At 45.7% G+C, this 18,732-nt stretch overlaps 3 protein-coding genes across 3 annotated transcripts; 1 reads left to right on the forward strand and 2 right to left on the reverse strand.

Annotated features, from left to right (window-relative positions):
• Window positions 1-101: 101 nt before the first annotated feature.
• On the reverse strand, window positions 102-1,880 carry MYCFIDRAFT_55403 (uncharacterized protein). The gene has a single exon (XM_007921959.1). The coding sequence runs from the start codon at window positions 1,736-1,738 to the stop codon at window positions 374-376; it is 1,365 nt and encodes a 454-aa protein (XP_007920150.1). The 5' UTR covers window positions 1,739-1,880; the 3' UTR covers window positions 102-373.
• Window positions 1,881-3,363: 1,483 nt separating this feature from the next.
• Window positions 3,364-4,135, forward strand: MYCFIDRAFT_181247 (uncharacterized protein). Its single transcript, XM_007923271.1, has one exon. The coding sequence runs from the start codon at window positions 3,484-3,486 to the stop codon at window positions 3,694-3,696; it is 213 nt and encodes a 70-aa protein (XP_007921462.1). The 5' UTR covers window positions 3,364-3,483; the 3' UTR covers window positions 3,697-4,135.
• A 1,464-nt stretch (window positions 4,136-5,599) lies between these two features.
• Window positions 5,600-9,736, reverse strand: MYCFIDRAFT_185117 (uncharacterized protein; the record flags this gene model as incomplete). Its single annotated transcript, XM_007923272.1, has 9 exons — window positions 5,600-5,767; window positions 5,830-5,926; window positions 5,996-6,291; window positions 6,346-6,642; window positions 6,715-6,800; window positions 6,901-7,108; window positions 7,183-7,400; window positions 7,505-7,622; window positions 9,695-9,736. The coding sequence occupies 9 exons, from the start codon at window positions 9,734-9,736 to the stop codon at window positions 5,600-5,602; spliced, it is 1,530 nt and encodes a 509-aa protein (XP_007921463.1).
• Window positions 9,737-18,732: the final 8,996 nt, after the last annotated feature.

Raw genomic sequence — 18,732 nt, forward strand, 5'->3', positions numbered from 1 at the left:
AGGGACAGTGTAACACATTTGCCGCAGGGACTTTTCGCATACCAGCCGTAACCGAAGGTCCTCCCAGTAGGTAAAAAAATTGTAGCAAACTAAGCATGGAGCACAATGGACGAGTTTCAAACTTCCCATCTGCTTACTCTCATCTCTAACAACTCTATTATCATCTTCATCTTCCTCTATCATTTTATCGAGTTTCGAATGTTCCGCCTTCATCGTGAGGCGGGTATCATTGGTATCAAAGAATCTCGGAATTCCGTTGCGCCGTGACTAATGCAGAACGCCATAATCATATCCCTAAATCATTCGATCTTGTTGTTGCAGTAGAAGCCCAGGATCCGTGCTGGATGGTTTGTGCCGCCGCATCCAAAGACTCTTATGGATTCTTCTGCTCGTCCAGGGGTGAGTCCGGGCGTGAATCCAAAGCAGTAGTACCCTTCAGTCTATCCTCGGTCGCGTCGAGAGCATCCTTGAATGCTCGCTTCTGCTCACGAGCTTGTTCACGCTCGATGCCGTGCAAGACAGCTTCGAGGACGTTTTCGACCGTAGCCTTGGGCTCAAACTTGGGCTTGGTGCCCGGCTGGTAGACGCCAGTCTTCACAAGAATAGAGTACCAGAGACTTTCAGATTGCTTGTTGAACTCGTTTGTTCCGCGAATGTCTGACTCGGGTGTATCGCCAACAAAGTAGACGGTCTCGGGGGGCGCATCGATGCCATGGGTATCTCGACGCCATTGCTGGAGCAGTCTCGTGGCGAACTGGAAAGTTCCGATTTGTGGCTTGCCAAACGCGGTCGTGTTCAGCTCCTTGCCAGTCACAGCCTTGAACATGGCCTCGAGGGAAAGACGAAGCGCCCCCATGCCAAGACGGGTGAGATCGTGAGATGCAGACCATACGACATCATTGTGAGAGAAGAATACTGGCGGGCCCTCGTCAAAAGTCTCGGAGCGCGTGCCAAGATAGCCACCCTTGGACATGAGTAGATCCAAGATGATCTGTTGGTCTCCAGCCCAATCTCTGCTGTCAGCAAAGACGAAAATGGCCTCGATCTTGGTCTCTGCGAAGTTCCTGGATTTCGAATTCTCCAGCTCGTCTTCGGTGAGCTTGCGGAACGGAGTCGTGTCTGGATCGTATTTGATGATGTCGCCCGGGGTGACGACGTCCTTGAACCCATAGCTTTCGGCAACCTGCCTGCATTTCTCTCCTTCACCTCCAACGACAAGTACAGTCTTGTACTTCTCGGCCATCTCTCTCATCGGCGTGTGTCCGCAGATGAATTGGCCAGGCGAGACTTCGATGTCGAGTTGCTTGCTGAGCTGAACACATCGTTCTTGTTCAGACTTGCCGCCCCCGTTAGTGACGAAAATGTAGGGAACCTTGACACCATATTCGTTTTCGCCGTTAAGGACTTTCATGGCCTCAATAGCTTCTGGAATTGGCCGACCACCACGGATCAGGACACCATCGATATCAAAGGCAAAGGCAAACTTGTCCGTCACAGAGGTGACCGGTGGTGTCGATGGAGACGATAGAGGTGAGGTGGCATCTTCAAGTTCATGCCTGGCCAATTCCATTGCCGCGGCGGTTTCGTGGGCGTCACTGGGTGCCATCAAGTGCTTGGGTGGAACGACTACGGTTGGAGAGCGCAGGTTCAACGTGCTGAGAGTGATCTCGCTGGAGCTGACTCTGCGAAGAGTCCTTGAGGGCCTTGAAGGCCTCGGGACCGGAGAGGAGGCAGACATGGTGGGTTGTAAGTTTGTGTAAGGCGATCGATCTGGCCTCAGATATTGGATGTTTGCGAGAGGCTGTGCAGAGGAAAAGAAGTCGAGGTCGGGCAGGAGAAGGCGACTTAAGAGCAGATAATTTATGGAGACCTCTGGAGGCTGTGGGATGGTGTGTGGAGTTGGTCGAACTTGCAGACAGGCGTCCTAGTCATCTCATCATATGAGAACAACGGAGGCGGAGGCGGGCGTGCGCACCGACTTCTGGCGCGCGGCGCGGTAGCAGTGTTCAGCGAGTCAACGCCAGCGCCAGCAGGGACGTCGGTTCCCATACTACCAATAACGAGAGTTGGAGATATTGTGGGTCGCCTACGAAATTCTGTGAGCGCCGCCTGGAGACTGTAGTGGTCATGCAACGCAATTAGCAGCCGTGCGACATGACATTATTCGAAGGGCCGGCGGCACCACAGGGTAAGGCTCGGGCCAAAATACCGCGCTGACTACTGGGTTGTTGGTCTCGGAGCGGAGCCGGAGCGGGAGCAGGCGCAAGAGCGGAAGCAGGAAGCATGTGAATGTGTGAGAGATATTCCATGCCGGCCATGGCCTACAGCCCATTGTTCGCCTCTGCCTCAACCGTCGTTGTTACACTCCGGACTATTCCTGTTGCGTTGGATAGCGCGGTCCGAGGTGGCCGTTGGTCGCGGCACGATGACGTTTTGCGCCAAGCCTGAGATGTGGCCGAATGTCGTTGAGCAGGTCAATCGCCAAGCCGGCACTTGCACCGCTGATTCTGACACAGAGCCAGGAACCACAGCGAACAATGCTGCACGAGTTCAGGGACAGGGACATTTTTCGTTGCCTGGTGGCACGGTGTTGCGCTCTCAGAGACACCCAATGCTTCTTCCGGAACGCTATCAGTGCCACTACGTCGCCATATCCGCCAACTCACGCTTGTGAACAATTGAGTGCTCGTGGTGCATGGAGCTGCATGCAGTGCGGGCCCTCGCAGTATTTCTTCACATGTAAGCGCAGCAAGTTGCCTTCCCTGCATATGCTATGCTCGCGCAGCTCGAGCATGTGTGGTCGGAGGACAGAATGGGCCTGACGTCGTGTTGCAGCCTTCGAGCGGCTGTGATCGCGATGCTCGTTTTCCACGACCTTGTGCGTGATAAAGGCGCATGATGGTTGCATCGGCGGTCTTGAAATTGTGTCGTCTGCTCTCGTCTTCTGTAATGCCTCGTGGCAGGTTACAGCTCGAACAGGTATCCACGGCATTGAGCCTTGCATTGCGCCTTGCATTGCGGAGCTCGTCTGTGCCAGAAGCTGCGTACTGGCAGGGACATGCCTATTAGTTGATTTGCACGAGCATCTGTTCCTGCAAGCCCAAGAGCGTTCGAAGTACTATCATTCTGTCATGCTGGAAAGATTGTGAAAGCAGAGGATGTCCCGAGTTGGACGACCGACGTTGCCTGCACGGGCTTGACGGGCGTGAGGGAAAGCCGGATTTATAATAAGCTTCGAGACTTCATCTGAGCTTTGTGCATCAACGTCACGCGTGCTTTCGTGCAACGCGCGCGTCAAACAATGCATCATGGATTGGACAGGCGGCACTCGGCGACGATTCGCAAAAGGCAAAGAGAATGCTGTTCTGCGGAAACAGAAAGCCCATTTCTCCAAGATGGCCGCCGCCTGCGCAGAACATCCGCCGCCATCACATTCGACACCCCCGTTCATGAAAGCACCACCCCGTGATCATTTCGCTGAGCATGCGCGTCAGGAGCCATTGCACACGCGCAAATCAGACAGCAGTCGCCACCGCCACCGTTCGCAGTCTACACAGCGCCGGCGACGTCGTGAAAAATTCACTCGCTCCCCAATGTCCCGCTCATCGACTTCCTCTCGGCGCCCAGAACATCCGCCTGCTGAACGAGACAAGCATGGCAGCTCGGGCAGATATATTAGAAACACCCAATCGCTGACTCCGACACGTGAAGTCAGTGAGGCAGACAGTCTGCGAGCCCAGAAAAGAAAACTCTTGGCACGCCGCGACTGGCTCGGGCTAGCAGCAGCCAGGCCAGTGCGGCTCAAGTTCAATCAGGGCCGCGAGAAGGACAGAATCGGCAAGCGACGCAAAGTGCACCGCCGGCCTGACTTGCACGGCTTTCACAAGCAGCATGAACGAGTTCCAACCCCTCCGTTCCAAGGGCAGCACTTCGAACCACGCATGAGCGGAGCATTGCCATTTCAAGATATACAGATCAAGGTAGGTACAGACGCTGTAGCCACTCAAACGCAGATTTCTCGTCAATTTCAGACTCCAGTTGCGACAAGTCCACGCCCTATCTCAGTCGAATCTGGGCCGCTTTCCGAAGAAAGCATGCTTCTCGGCGTCGATGAAGATGGCTTTGAAGCTGGTTGGGCACAGACACTCATTCGCAGATTCAGCCAGCCTTCTCCGAAGACGCCTAGTTACAGAGATGACTCTCAGACTTCCTTGCCTATCAATCAGCGGCCATTCGAGCTGGATCAAGACGAAACCTTGACCCTACAGTCGTGGACGATGCCGTTCGCAAATAATCAAGACCCAGACGCTGCCTCGAAAGCCGTCGATATGACGCACGACCCCTTCACATACAGATGGCAACAAACAGATCAGATCGAACCCTGGTCTGAAAAGTATCCAGGAGAGGCGCAGATGTACATACCTTCCATTACTAGAACAGCAGAAGACCATAACACTGACTCACGTTCCGACACACCAATAACCACCCGGTCACATGACGAGGGCAGATGGCAGCGCGCCTTGAACGTCAAGCAAAGTCTCGCGACCCAGGCCTCAGTGATTGTGTTGAGATCGTCTAGCACTCACGGCTCTGAGTCCGACTTTGGTGTCTGGCCGCTGAAAAGCTTTCCGGCACATCAAGACGAGCAAAGCAACGACATTCACCCAGCCGATGGTGGTGTCCAGGTTCGTTTCGTCTTCGTCCTTTCTCGTTCCAGAAACGCAGACTGATGAAAGAACAGATCCAAGCTTTAGAGCGTGTTCAGCCTGACCATCAACAAGAGGCATATGCGAACAAGACAAATTCGGTGCCGACCGCAAACTCGATACCTTCTAAGGAGGATGCGAATGACCAATTTCCTAACGACGAGAGCCTGTGGAGAGAGTTCATAATCGAAAGTCAAGACAGCGAAAGTGTTTCTGCTGATGGCATTGGCAAGACTGTTGGCGTGTATCAGGACAATTCTGCGCCACTTTCCCCAGCACCACGCTCCGTACCGTCTACAAAGAGCTACGGACCCAGGTCTGATCGAGTCACGGCCGGAGACTCTTGCCTTGACGACCAAACTTCTGCTATCCTCTCTGATGGTAACTCCTGGGAGGACGTTCCTAACACGTCTCTCGCGGGTAATGCGACGACGACTCACATGCCAGACGAAGACTTCTACTCCGACAAATCGAACCAAGGAAGCCATAACGGAGAAAGACGTAATATCCACATATTAGAGACCTCCACTCGCGCTCGTCAGCGCTTCAAAGGGCGGCGAACGAAGACAATGAACGACTACAACGTCCCTGAGAGCACAAGGCTTTTCACGACCATGTTACCAACGAGCGCCCGAGCTACCGCACACTCTTAGTCATCTACTCTGTCCCTAGCAGCGGCTGAGATTTCTCTGGGAAAGTTTCGCTTTACCTCGCTTCATTCACGTGAAGTCAGAACCTGACTAGGCTGACTGTGGAGGACACGCAGTCAAGAAACAAAGTGGCTTCAGGGCTGCGCAGAGCGGGCCACCAGAGGAAGGCCGGGCTATCAAGATGCCTGTGTGTTTTAGCTCGCTTCTTTTGGACGTTCTGTCGCTATTGCTGTTGGTGACAATTCATTGATACAATTTTCGCCCGTGCCCACCCGACCCATGCGATCTCTCCGCATAAGCGTCCCTCGTTCTGTTTTCGCCGCTCCGAAGGCAGGACTCTAGCGCTTCTTCGTCCCTTGAAATGAGTCTTACCTTGAAATCACGAGGAATCGCCACAAGCGCGGATTTGATCTGAGAAATCTAGTGTCAGCGACTACGTTGATATGTAAGGACCGTTCGTCGCATGCATGTACCGCATTATAATCCACATAATCGGTATTTGGTGGCTCGTCAGGAGAAGCCACAATTCTGAAGCTGGAAAGGAGTCGTACTAATGCCGAGTATAGCAGCCTATCTCCAAATCAGTACATGTATATTCAAGTCAACGCTTGCCCTTGGGCTTGGGCTATGAATGCTGACCTGCTCGCGATATGCTGACCCGAGCATGCTCGACTTCCTGCGCCGAAAGAAAGATGTTGTAGTCCGCTTGAAGCTTTCTCTTTCGGAGGATCAAGTTCCTCAAGCCATCTTTCGGGATTGAATGTTGCAGCATCTGCACCCCAGTGGCCTACTTCATGGTTTCCGGCTTGGGCGTTGATGAGGATCATCGTCCCTTTAGGAATCAAAGCGCCATCCCAAGGAATATCGACGGCAGCCTTGCGAGGAAGACTCGTCGACGAGACCGTGTAGAATCTCCCGGCCTCCTTCACAATCGCCTGCCAGTGCATCCCAGTCAGCATCTCCATCACCAGGTTTGATGAGACTCTCACATTGATGTAGGGAATATCCTCACTCTCGAGACACTGCTTCCACGCGTCCTCAACATTCGGATAGTGGCGTTTGAGGTCTTCATAGGCACGTTCTTGGAACACTTGACCTTCTGGCGTGGCCAATGACCCAAGACAACTCGTCAGCGTTCCAGGAATCGTTTCAAAGCCTTCAGATACCAAAGATAGACAGATGGATGAGACTTCCACGCCCGTCAGCTTCGTCTCTTCGTCCTTAAGAATCGCTGCTGAGACACATGGCTTGTCGGTCCCATGCTGGATCATTTCTCGGACTCGGTCCTAGATAGTCACTTTCGATTAATCACTGGCATTCTGTTTCGTCGAATACATGCACCCTCTCTTGACACTTACCAATAGCTCATTGAAGTACTTATCTCTCCGATCACGAAGAGATTTGCTTCTTTGATTTTTCTCGTTATTGGGCAGGTACCTCAAAACTGGCGAGAGAAGTGTCAGACAGGCTTTCCATGATTCTTGCAATATCCCCAAGTCATCCTCACTCACTTGGCACCTAGTCCTGCATATTCTCGCTCGCACTTCTCAAAAGCGAGATGGCCGATCCAACTTCGAGAATTTCTCGCAACATGTCATCCCAAACGCTATCCATACGGATGCCATAGCATAACGTCAAAGTCGTATTGAGTGCATACCGTTGCAGATAGGGTCGAGGATTGAGATAAGTTTCGCCACAGTCTCCGCTACTATCCTTTACAAGGTCACGGATGAGAGTATACGTCTCAAGGTCCTTGTTGTTTAGGCCCTATCAGTAAATGCAGTCGTCCCCGAGAAAAAAAAACCCCCTCCAAGCTATTTACTCACGAACATTGCCTGATAGCCCTTCATAGCCGGCCGCCCAAGAGTCTGCCCAGCAGCCTTTCTTTTATTCTTACAACTCTCATCCCAAGGACTGCTCCCGATAGTAAAGCCTTGAGTGGAAGAAATGAGTCTATGGAAAGTATAGAGTTTCGGACGATCGATGACAGCAGATTGATTTCCGATCAACATTCGTTTGCAATCCTCGAAGCTGTTGATGACAACTGCACGCGTATTTCCCAGTCGGATTTAAAAGACGGATTTCTTGTATTTCTGCCACTATAGCGTCAACTTCAATCGGACCGCAAGACTAAGACTTTCGGCCTACTTACTTCACACACAGTGGCATGATCGTCGCCCAATTCTAGAAGATGACCTGTAATTGGAAAAGCTCCCGGGATCTCAAAAATGCTAGAGATCTTAGGTATGTCGGTCGAGGTAGTTAACTGTTATAAAGTCTAGATTAGTCTCGAGGTCGGAGCCGAGCATAATTATCTACCTTTGTTATATTTCTAAGGACACATTACTAGACCGGCGGCTACGCAAATATAGGACCTACGTCGAATGTTAATCTATCGCGGGAGTAAAGCAGTTATATTAGTTCTAGTAGAGATTGAAATTGCTATAATGTTTATACTAAGTTACGCAAGGGTAAAAGTAGTAGCAATTACGAAGACGCCGAACCTTGTTAGGAAGCGGAGGATAGTTACAAACGGTATTTCGGCTAGTTACGTAGAGGGACTAGAATATCTCCTATCTTCGTTTATTATAGGCGACTATATAGAAGGATAGATTTCTAGTAGATAGACTATAATTAAACCCCTTTATATCTAACTCCTCTTTCTAGTAACCGACGTAGGGTAGGACTACTAATAGTTCCGCCTATTAGGTATAGCAACTAATAATATATAGGTAGGAGGAAGAAGTAGCGGAGCTGCGGCTAGTAAGAGCCCTATACTAGTAGAACTAACCTACGCGAAAAAACAGCAGCTAAGAAGACCGAAGTCTAGTAGCTTAGAAGATAGTAGACTAGTAACCGAGAAGATAGCAGACTAGCAGCTAAGGAGATAGCAGACTAGCAACCTAGAAGATAGTAGACTAGTAGCTAGGAGATAGTAGATTAGCGACTAAAAAGACAGTCGACGTACTATATTTAGTAATCTAGTAACCTAGATAGTAGTAGCCGAAGATATTACGCGACTTAAGCCGCAACTCCAAAACCCTAAACTACTAGGCTACCGATACAGAAAGCCGAGTAGCAAGCTCGGCAGAAAGCGCCTTCGCTAACTAGGACCTATTATATAAAAGCACTTACCTAAGACTTATTAATATAAGCACCTAACCGATCTATTATCGTAAACTAGTACAAGGACAGAACGATATATATATAGATATACGAGGATACGAAATTAACCGGCGCTAGCGTACTATTACAGTTATATAATCTATCGACGAGAATCTACCCTAGCCTTAACGTAGGCTTCTATAGGAATCGATAGAGCGACGGCGAGAAAGAGGGGAACGAGAGCGAGTAGTAAGGATATTAGAGTAGAGGGAAAGTAGGAGCAACTAAGGAGGTATAGGTAGAGCGCTTAGAGTAAGAAGAGCAAAGAATAGGGAGTAGTAGATACCTAGGTAATAGAAGTAAGATAGCCTTAGAGTAAGACTTCTCCTCTTCTAATAATATCTCTAGCTAGTTAGGTCTTAACTATAACACCCCGATATAGTAAGCTACTATAGATTCGCGCTAGCTTCTACGACGTTCCGATTCCCTATCGATAACCCTACCTAGCCTACTACCGTTAGAAAGCTTATTAGGCTTTAAAAGCAACGTACCTAGTTATTTGCTATTAATACCGCGATCGGCCGTAGCCGTAGCCTAAGACTTCGTCTACGACTATATAAAGTAAAAGAAGCTCGTTCGATCCTAGGGAACCTTTAATCTCCGTAAGATAGCAGCTATTAATACTAGTATTAGCTCTAATACTAGCACTTTCGCGAACCTACGTTAGATCTTTTCGGTAGCCGAGAACTAAGACGTTAAGTACTAGTTCGATACGACTCTATAATAGATCTATAAGGAGGGATATACCGATACCCGAGATATTATCGACGAGATTAAGGATTGTCTCGATAGCAAGAAGGTCCTCTATTAGGTTAAGTATAATTACCGAGTTAAGGAACTCTTTAAGTCTACTATAACTGTCTTAGAGGAGGACATCGACTTACTAAGAGAGGCTTTTGTTAAGAAGTAGAGAAAGGAAGAGGAATCTAAGCTAAATATAGTACCGTAGATTATAGAGCTCGACTAGGGAGATAGAAAGTTGCCCGCCTACTATAGTAATACCTCTAAGCTACTTCGGGAGGCCGGAGGTAAAGACAATAAGAATCTATCTAGCTAGGCGGCCCGGTCGCTCCTTACGTTAACTATATCCTACTTTAAGAAAGGCCTTAAGGACGACGAATTACGTAAGCGCGTAATAGCTGTTCTAGAGCTAGGCGAGCGTAAGATTCGTACCTTATATACTACTTGTAAGCTAATTAAGTAGCATATATGCATCCTTAAGAAAGAGCGTTTACTAGACGAATAGGCTAAGAAGGGCCGCTAGTACGACCTACTTATATAATATGCGTCTAACTCTCTAGCTCGTAGTACTAGAGGCCTATTAAAAGAGCTTATCGAGAGCGTAGCTAGGATTATAGGACAACCGGTGCTAACGGTACTACGTTACGGAAACTTTTTTACCGATCGCGACGATCCTATCGATAGGATCGCTTAGGATCCTTAGGATCCTTAGGATCCTTAGGATCCTTAGGATCGCACGTTAAAGATCTTGTCTAACAGGATCGTCGCGATCTAGAAATTCTAGCAAATCTGTTCGTAGTAAGAATTTTATTCTTTACTGTCCGACTCGTATATCGAGTCAGGCTCGAGTCGTCGTATATACTAGTACTAGCATTTGAATTACATTTTCTATCGGATCTGTATATTATACGATTGTTGCTTCTACTAACATCTAACGTTTATACGCATACTCGGGTAACTACTAGCATTTGCATACGTCTACTACGTATACTAAGTTAGTACCGACTTAGCGACCGACTCGTATAGTATTAATAGATTTCGTTATATTATATAGGGCATCTATTTATTACGGTTAATAAGAATGTATTCTATTCGTCCTCTACGGCTATATTAAAGCGATATACCTCTACCTTCTTTCGTTTGTTTCCTTTCGACTTCTTCTTCTCTTTTACTATATATCTCCTAATTCTTCGATCCTACGTCTCCTCGTTAAATACTATCTCCTTAACTTTGCCGCCGTCCGCCTCTATATCCGCCTACTATATCTACTCCCCCTCTTCTAGCCCTAATACATCCCTAACGCGATTACTTACCGCCGCGAATAAAGTCTTGTCTATTATATAAGACTAGTCGGAATACCTGCTATTCTTATAGTAATTAGCGCGCAATCCTTCCCTATTACTATTACCGCGGTATATCTATACCTTTAGTATTTATTATCTTCGGTTCTATTATATTCTATTGTCTCGGTTACACTTGTACCGTTACCTCCCCGTACCGAAGCAAACGGATTAGTAGCCCCCGTCGGCTCCTAATCTGTCGCTTAGAAACTGCTCTATAGTATAGGTAGTCTAACATCGTTTTTCTTAGGTAGGGCCTCTGCCTCCGCTAACCTATCTATCGCATTGTCGCCGGCTTTAAGTTGTTTACTTAATTGTTGCCCGGTAGACGCTTTAGGACCTATCGATTATATTAGTAGGTAAGAGAAACACGGCGCTTGCAGACTACTCTTACTATAGCGCTCGATCGATCCGCCTTTATCGTCGGAATCTAAAACGACGTCGATTGCTATAAGTGCATCGATGTCGTTACGTACGCTCTCGAAGTTATTTATTAATAATTTAGGGGTATCCTATACTCTGCCTATATACCGTACGTATATCTTCTACGCTTTCGACAACCGAAGGTTACGAGTAGCTTAATCCGTCGCATTCTACGTAGTTATCCGATCTAGGAACGGCTAGTATATTAACTTGTAATCTAGGGCTAGCTAGATCGCTTTACCTCTAACTTTAGTTAAATGCGACTCTATCGACTATCCGGTTAGTATTCTACCGAGTACCGTAGCGGTAGACAATATTATAAAAGGGGTAACTTTATAGTAGTACTATTTGATATATGTCTTCTAGCCTCGCCGATCCTGCCGGAGTAGTATACCCGCTAGACATTTGTATATAAGCTTACTAAGGTAGCGCGTAGCATATATCGACCGTTAGCTATTATCTAGTAACTATACTATTTTAGAGAGGGTCTTACTAGTTTTTCGTCGTAGCACTCGAAGATTTAGTTATCGAGTATCCTCTTAGCGTATACTATCCTTTTTAGAGTATCGGTTATTGCGATCGGTGCTTAGTTTGTTAAGGTTAATCGGATATAGGTATTAATATAGCCTCGCTCCTTTCGTATAGCTTCTCGCAACTATTCTAATATTAGTCTCGATACTATTATATCGGGATCTCTACCGACTGCTTAGACTACGTCTCTCGACGGTATATAGCTACCCGGCTATAGCGCTATTGTACGTAAAGCTAGTAATCGATTGTAGTTTTTACTATATACCTCCTTAATTGTTTCGTCTACCTATACTAGGGTTTAGGTAGTAGGAAACATCGTCTTACATCCTCGGGCCCTAGTTAACGTAATAGCGAATAGTTTACGACGCGTCTCGTTATATAAGATTTGCTCCCTTGCTTCGAGTTACTAGAGTAAGCCCTTCTTTCGATTTAAACGTTCTTTACTAGAAGTCGTTAAGCCTTTGTCTCGCTTCTTACGTCGTTTTAATAGCTTTGTATCGTCGCTCTAATCCGCCCTATCGTCGCCGTGCTTCCGTTTTAGCTTTGCCGGATCTTTGCTATTCTTGCCCTTATACTAGTTACGTTAGTCCTCTATTACCGTACTCTAGCATACGTTACCTTTATAAATTTCGATCTAATACTAGTCGCTATATATAAACGAGTATCCTCCCCGTTTTCTTCTCCGAATCTAGTATCCCTATCCGACTCTATCGAGTTAGATAACGACTTAGTTCTGTATTTATCTTCTTCGTAGTTGCGACCTATCCTAAGTGTACTATAACGAGTAGTAGTATTGTTGCGAATCTAACGTAGTATATATTAGACTATACGCGTCTTCGTACTTGTTTACCCTACGAAAAGGGGGGCATTAAATTGCGGTTTTATCGTCTGCTCCTATACAGACTGCCCGAGTCGCCGTCTATAATCGCTTATTAGTTCTATCGGATATGCCCCGCTAACGCTAAAGTATAATCGTAGCCTATAGACTGTTCGCTATTTTCGTACCTTGTCGACGCTAGCCCGATTCGGTCGCGAGTCGGATTCGGGAACTATTAATCTAGCGCTATTATTAGTCTAGCGGTAATTATTATAGTCTATGCCGACGGCATATAGTAACACTATTAACATTGCACTAAAGCAATCGGCGTATTTAGACTATTTATTCCTCGCTCGGTCGCTACTACGGTATATATAGATATATATTCTTTATCGGTAAATCAATCGGCGTTAGCTAATCCGCTAGGTCGAATATATACCTTCGAAGCCGCCTCGCAGCATTACGGGTTAGTTAGAACTATCTCTATCGGCGTATTTAGCTAATTCGAGGTTAATAATACCGTAGAGGCTCTATACTCGATAGATGCAATTCTAACTAGATTAGCTAGAGGCATACAATCCACCCTAGTACGACGACTGCTAGTCGTAGCCGATTTAGCCTTTCCTTAACTATCGCGCTACCCCGAGTCCGCTATCGCTATAGCGCGATTAGGGTACTTAAATATAGGCCGAGATTAAATAGATAAAGGAAGAGATCGCGGCGCTTAAGACTGCTATACGTAATATACTTACTATATATTAGCATATGTCTAAGATTAAAGCGTAGTGCTTATCGTAGTCGGGGCATCTTGCCTTCTGTTTAATAAATAGATTAGTACCTATTACTATTAGAGTAGGACTTCTATGTCGGACTTAGTGAAATTAATTATTTATCTTGCTTTTCTGCGTTTACATTTACGCTCGTTCTACCTCCTTAATTTGCTTATAGATTGCAAATCGTAGCTGTAGGCCTCTGCCTAATATGTCGGATAGACTAGCCCTCTACTATCGCTCGTTATTAATTCGAACGTGTCTATATTAGTCGCTTATCTAATACAAGGCGTCGACGCCGGCTTCGAAACTACAATCTGCCCGTAGTATCTTAACTAATCGTTCGAGGTCTATATTATCGACTCCTACTAACGCGCGGCCTCTAACTATAGGCTAGCGATAATCGAGTTTATATAGTCGATATATAGGTTTCACCTTCCCGTTCTACTCTTATACTATAACTATACTCTGCTACACATTATTTAGTACGCGGTACGGCGGCACCGCTCTAGATCCTTCTAGTGTCGCTAGTCTAGTATCCGTAGATATAGCAATTTCCGCGCAATCGCTAGTATCGCCGACTCTACGCGTTGTTACGCGTACCGTTTTTCGTCTCGTCTGTCGGCGATAATTAGAACAAATCTTATATACTAGGCACCTAAACGTAGTCTGTCCCTCTACCGTACGGATCTGCTTTACTGCCTTAGGGAACTTTTCTTCGTATTTCTCGTCTGTTAATACTAGGTCGTATAGGTAACCTTGCGTCCTTCGGCGTTCTAGCAATAACAGTAATCGGAACGTACTGCTAATCTAACTAGACTCCTAAATTGACCTCTCGACGCTAGCGTAAAATACGTAGTATATCGACGGCGATAGGCTAAGGCCGCGGGTAATACCGCCTATTAAATATTGATCGCGAGGTAGTTAAGTACGTAGCATTCTCGAAGGCGGTAGTTATATATATAGCGTAGTAGAAAGTCGACGTTAGTTAGCAGTAGAAACTAGAACTACTCTAGTCGCGGGGTTTGCTAATACCGACTCGGGCCCTAATTCGGTATCGAATCGGGTGCTAAGCCTACTAGGCAACTTCTATATCCTCTATTACTAACTTCGGCAGCGGGTTCGGCAAATTACGTTATCTATTATCTCGCTTCTTAACCTTACGCCTAGTATATTGTATTGCCGCGGATTTATATACGGTCGTTTATTCGGCCTCCTACTTAGACTACTACTCTAGTATACGATCTATAGAATATTTCGATCGTTTTATACCTTTGTTTACTACTCGTTATAGCTAAATATATGCCTTTTTACCGCCGATAGAGTTAGTAGCATCTATAGAAAACATACTATCTTAATCGTTAGCTCGAACTATCTGTATGCCTTGCTCTCGGGTCCTAAGACTAACCGCCTTACTAGCCTATACCTTCGTACTATAGCGGGTCTAGTCTACTCGCTATCGTATAATAATTGTTAGTTACTATAAGGACATAGATCGGTCAATTTGGCTACATTGCGTAGCTTATAAGCACTCGCGTCTCGCGCCGGCGATCGCAGTCGCAACTCTGCTATAGATAGGCTTATATTTATATTACTAACTTTCGATTACTTATTACGTAGTACTATATTTACTACGACTTGTTAGTCCTATATCTAGAACCGTCTATCGTATAGGGGTTTATACTATAACGATTATCTATAGCCTTATTACTTCGGTTACTAGTTACGTAACTAAACTATTATATACTTAAGCGCTAGATGCCTTACTTCGTCGATTTATTAGCTAGTTAGGCCCGACTCGCTAACCGACCCGGTTACGAGGCAGGCATTTAAGGTCGTTACCTTTCCTTATTACTGCCTTCTTTAACATTTACTATTAACTCGCACTAATACACCTGTTCTATATATATATACCCCCTTACCCTCCCTATCGTACGTATAGTATATTATTTCCTTCGCTAATGCCCTATTCTAACTCGCATATAGGCCGTACTATATAACTTAGCCGTCGTACTCGACTAGCGTTAAGCTAGTATATATAGACACTCGTTGCATAACGTAACTCTAACGGCTCGCGTTAGGGTCGGCGGGTATAAGCAGCTCTCCGCTCCTATTCTTACCTCCGCCGACCCTAACGTATAGCGAATTTTACTAACTCTATTAGTTTATCTGCTACTCTCGGATAGTGTACGTCGTTGTCGATCTATAGTCCCTAACCTCTGTTATATAAGTATTACTAATTAGTATAACCTATTATATACTAATGCTATATACTAGTTACAAACTCGTCGCCTACTACCTTTACCGAGATAGTAGTCTCTACGAATGTCGAGGACTAGCTAAAGGACAACGAGCTACTAATTAAAGCCTTAAATAGCAGCAAAGACGTCCCTAAACATGTTATACTAAACCTGTATAGCATCGACAAGCCTCTTCTTACGTTAGTAATAAAAAGGCTCCTTCTACATCTAGAGAAACATTTTTTATTTAACTAGTTAAAGGGGAAGTGGAGTCGCTAGCCCGTTAAGGGGCATTATAAGGAGGAGAAAGCTATAGTATACGCTATTGCTAGCAACCTCAACTATCCTACTAAACCTAGACGTGCGCTATTAATACCCGAATAGTACTTTAAAGATCCTAAATAGGCTCCGAAGTAGTACGTTAGGGGAATGCTTCCGTAGGACAATGCAAATAGTTCGAATAATGAAATTCAGAGGTCTATAGTCTACTTAGTATACCGCCTTGCATAGAAGGTTATAAGGGACAAGTTCACCCCGCCGGCCGGTAATAATACTAAAGAGGAAGACGTATCCGAGAGCGAGACTAATAGATCCCGACAAACTACGCCCTCTATACCTAAGCGTAGAGCAAGTTCTGCCTCTGCTAGTAAGACTAGTAGAGCCGGTCGGATGTTTAAGAGAATAACGCTAGGAGATTCGTATAGTAGCAAGGATACTAATCTAGTAATGTCCGACGCGCTACGCCCTATTAAGCCGGACCGGGCTAAGATTACGTTGTAGTTTAGTATTGTCGACTAGCGGTTACCTTTAACGGTAGACTACGACGTGTTTAGCCTAAATTAGTCTGTCCTACAATCGAAGACTTCTAATAATATTAGTATAAAGGATTTGTTACGGCTCTAGCTCGCACGAGAGTTATTACTATCGCCCGAATAGTAGAAGTACGAATTCTTCGCAGTAATCGATCTAGCTCGCGGCCCTAAAGGTCTTTCTAAATACAAGACTAATCCGATATTCCACTCCCTAGCTATAGAGATATACAATAGCTTAGATACTAGGATTTCTACTAGACTCGATTTCCTCGTCGGCAAAAATATAATGGACTATACTAGGATACCTTCTATATATCGTCGACCGTCCCTACTTAAGGCTTCTAGAACTATCGACCTAGCTTAGTACGGTGCTTCTATAGCCGGTAATCCTACCGAAATCAATGTCGGTTAGGGTCCGTAGTCGCCTACGAAATCGGCTATTAAGTAAGCTAAGGACGACCGACTCGCTCGTAAGGATCGCGCCGATCGCGAGCGCTATAAACAGCTTATCGCGGATAGATTCCGGAGGATATATAAAGAGTAGGAGGCAGCTCGGTAGGCAGCCGCGCGAAAAGCTATAGCCGACGTCGCCGCGGATATAACAGCGATTTAGTAGGCTATCGACAAGGCAGTTAAGGAGGTGCTCCGCGATAACGGTTATAATAGGAACACTGCTTTACTTCTAATCGCCCTCGACGATTCGGTTCGAACGGCCGTCCGTTCCGTATAGCCCGATACGATAGAGTATACGGTAAAGACCTATATTGCTTCTACTCTACCTAAGATATAGCACGCTTTAAATAGACTAGCACTATCCCTAGCACAACCTCCGGCGCAGACAAATGCTAGTAACAATACTAAGGATAATAGAAAAATTAATCCGAGCAAAGCCGATAATACTAATAGTAAGAAGGCCGGAGATATAATCGACTCGAAGCGAGATCGAATTCGCTAGAAATAGATCGAGTCGTTACCGAGTTAGATCGTATCGCTACTAGATCCGAATAAGCCTAAACTCGCCGTACGACTACTAGGTACGTAAGTAGAAGTCTAAGCCGACTCTCTACCGATCTAGACGTTAGTAGATTTTGTCGATTAGATCTCGTCGGCGATACCTAGCTAGTCGATAGATTTAGATATAGAAACCGACGTCGAGAAGCAGTTGTTTAGTAACGTATACTCCTATCTCGACGCTAAGAACTTTAAGTTAATATGCGATTTTAGACTGCTCGATCCCTCTTAGACTTCGCCGCGTATAGGCGTTATTCCGCCTAATTAGAGATCGACTCGTCCGTTAAAGTCTTACTAATTCTATATAATTACCTAGACGCTTCTAGCTTCCGTTACTAGCGCGGACTTCTATATTAGCGGTATAGACGTAGGTATAGGCAAGACGGTATATACGTTAGGGTACGTCGCTATAACCTCGATATAGTAGAGGGTATAGAGTAATAACAGGCTATTAACTGCTAACGCCTATCCCTTTCGGCTATCCAATTCGTCGGTTAACCTAGGACTTCGGCTAAATAAGAAAATTGCGTTCGATCCGTAGGTATTAGCTAGCGGTACAAAGCCGGTTATCCGCCCTAGCGTTTACGTTGTCTATATTCCGAAGCAGCTAGCCGAAAACTAGATATATAAGATCGATAACTTTATACTACCTAGAGCTATGTTCGTATATCTTATAAAAGACTCTAGTAAGCTAACGAAAGATAAGAGACGCAATAGAGCTAGTCCGTAGAACTATAACTAGGTCGTATATATCGAGGACGTTCTTTATCTCGATTATATAGCGCTCCCGACTCGGCTAGAACTAGAACAGGTGTTCGGTATAAAGGTTGTAGATAAGTAGTAGTTTAAAAAAGGCGTCCCGGTGCGCTTATTACTTAAATACGAGGATATAGAAGTACCCCCTTGTTTATAGTACTATAAATAGATCGTCCTTACTACCTCGACTATAATATCTAACGTACTAGATTTTATAACGTACGAACGAGCTAAGAAATAGAAGTCCTAGATACAGTCGGAGAAATCTAATTCGAAACTGCCGCTACTTCGTATACTAGCTACGACTGTTATCGTCGACGAGTTTTATATTACTAAGACATGTAGCGCTAAAGAGTAGACTACCGTCGCTAGTCTTATAGGCTATCCTTTCGTTCTCGGCCTAAGTAGTACCCCCTTTAGCAAACTATCTAATTTAGCTATTATCGCAACTGCCTCGGTATAGAGACACGTTAATGCCTACAATATAAAGAGGTACCTCTGCCCTATTTAGTCGCCTTCTATAGTACGGTTTAATTTCGTCGACTAATCGCTATTAACTAAAGAGACGCACGATATAGAATATAACTTCTAGTTTAGCGACAATAGTAATATCTCCGACTCGGCTAGGCACATTAGTAATTAGGTTTCTAAGTACTTACAATCCGAATACTCTAACGCGACAGTAGGTCGAACAGAACTTAAGTATTACGGATAAAGATACTTCGAGCGCTAGACAAGTTTCGCCCCTTAGTTACTAACGAAAATAGTTC

The sequence above is a fragment of the Pseudocercospora fijiensis genome, assembly GCF_000340215.1.
Source record: "Pseudocercospora fijiensis CIRAD86 unplaced genomic scaffold MYCFIscaffold_1, whole genome shotgun sequence".
Classification (NCBI taxonomy): domain Eukaryota; kingdom Fungi; phylum Ascomycota; class Dothideomycetes; order Mycosphaerellales; family Mycosphaerellaceae; genus Pseudocercospora; species Pseudocercospora fijiensis.

Coding starts and splice junctions, on each gene's coding strand:
- MYCFIDRAFT_181247 (XM_007923271.1), top strand. CDS start 3,484: ATGCGCGTCAGGAGCCATTGCACACGCGCAAATCAGACAGCAGTCGCC.
- MYCFIDRAFT_55403 (XM_007921959.1), bottom strand. CDS start 1,738: ATGTCTGCCTCCTCTCCGGTCCCGAGGCCTTCAAGGCCCTCAAGGACT.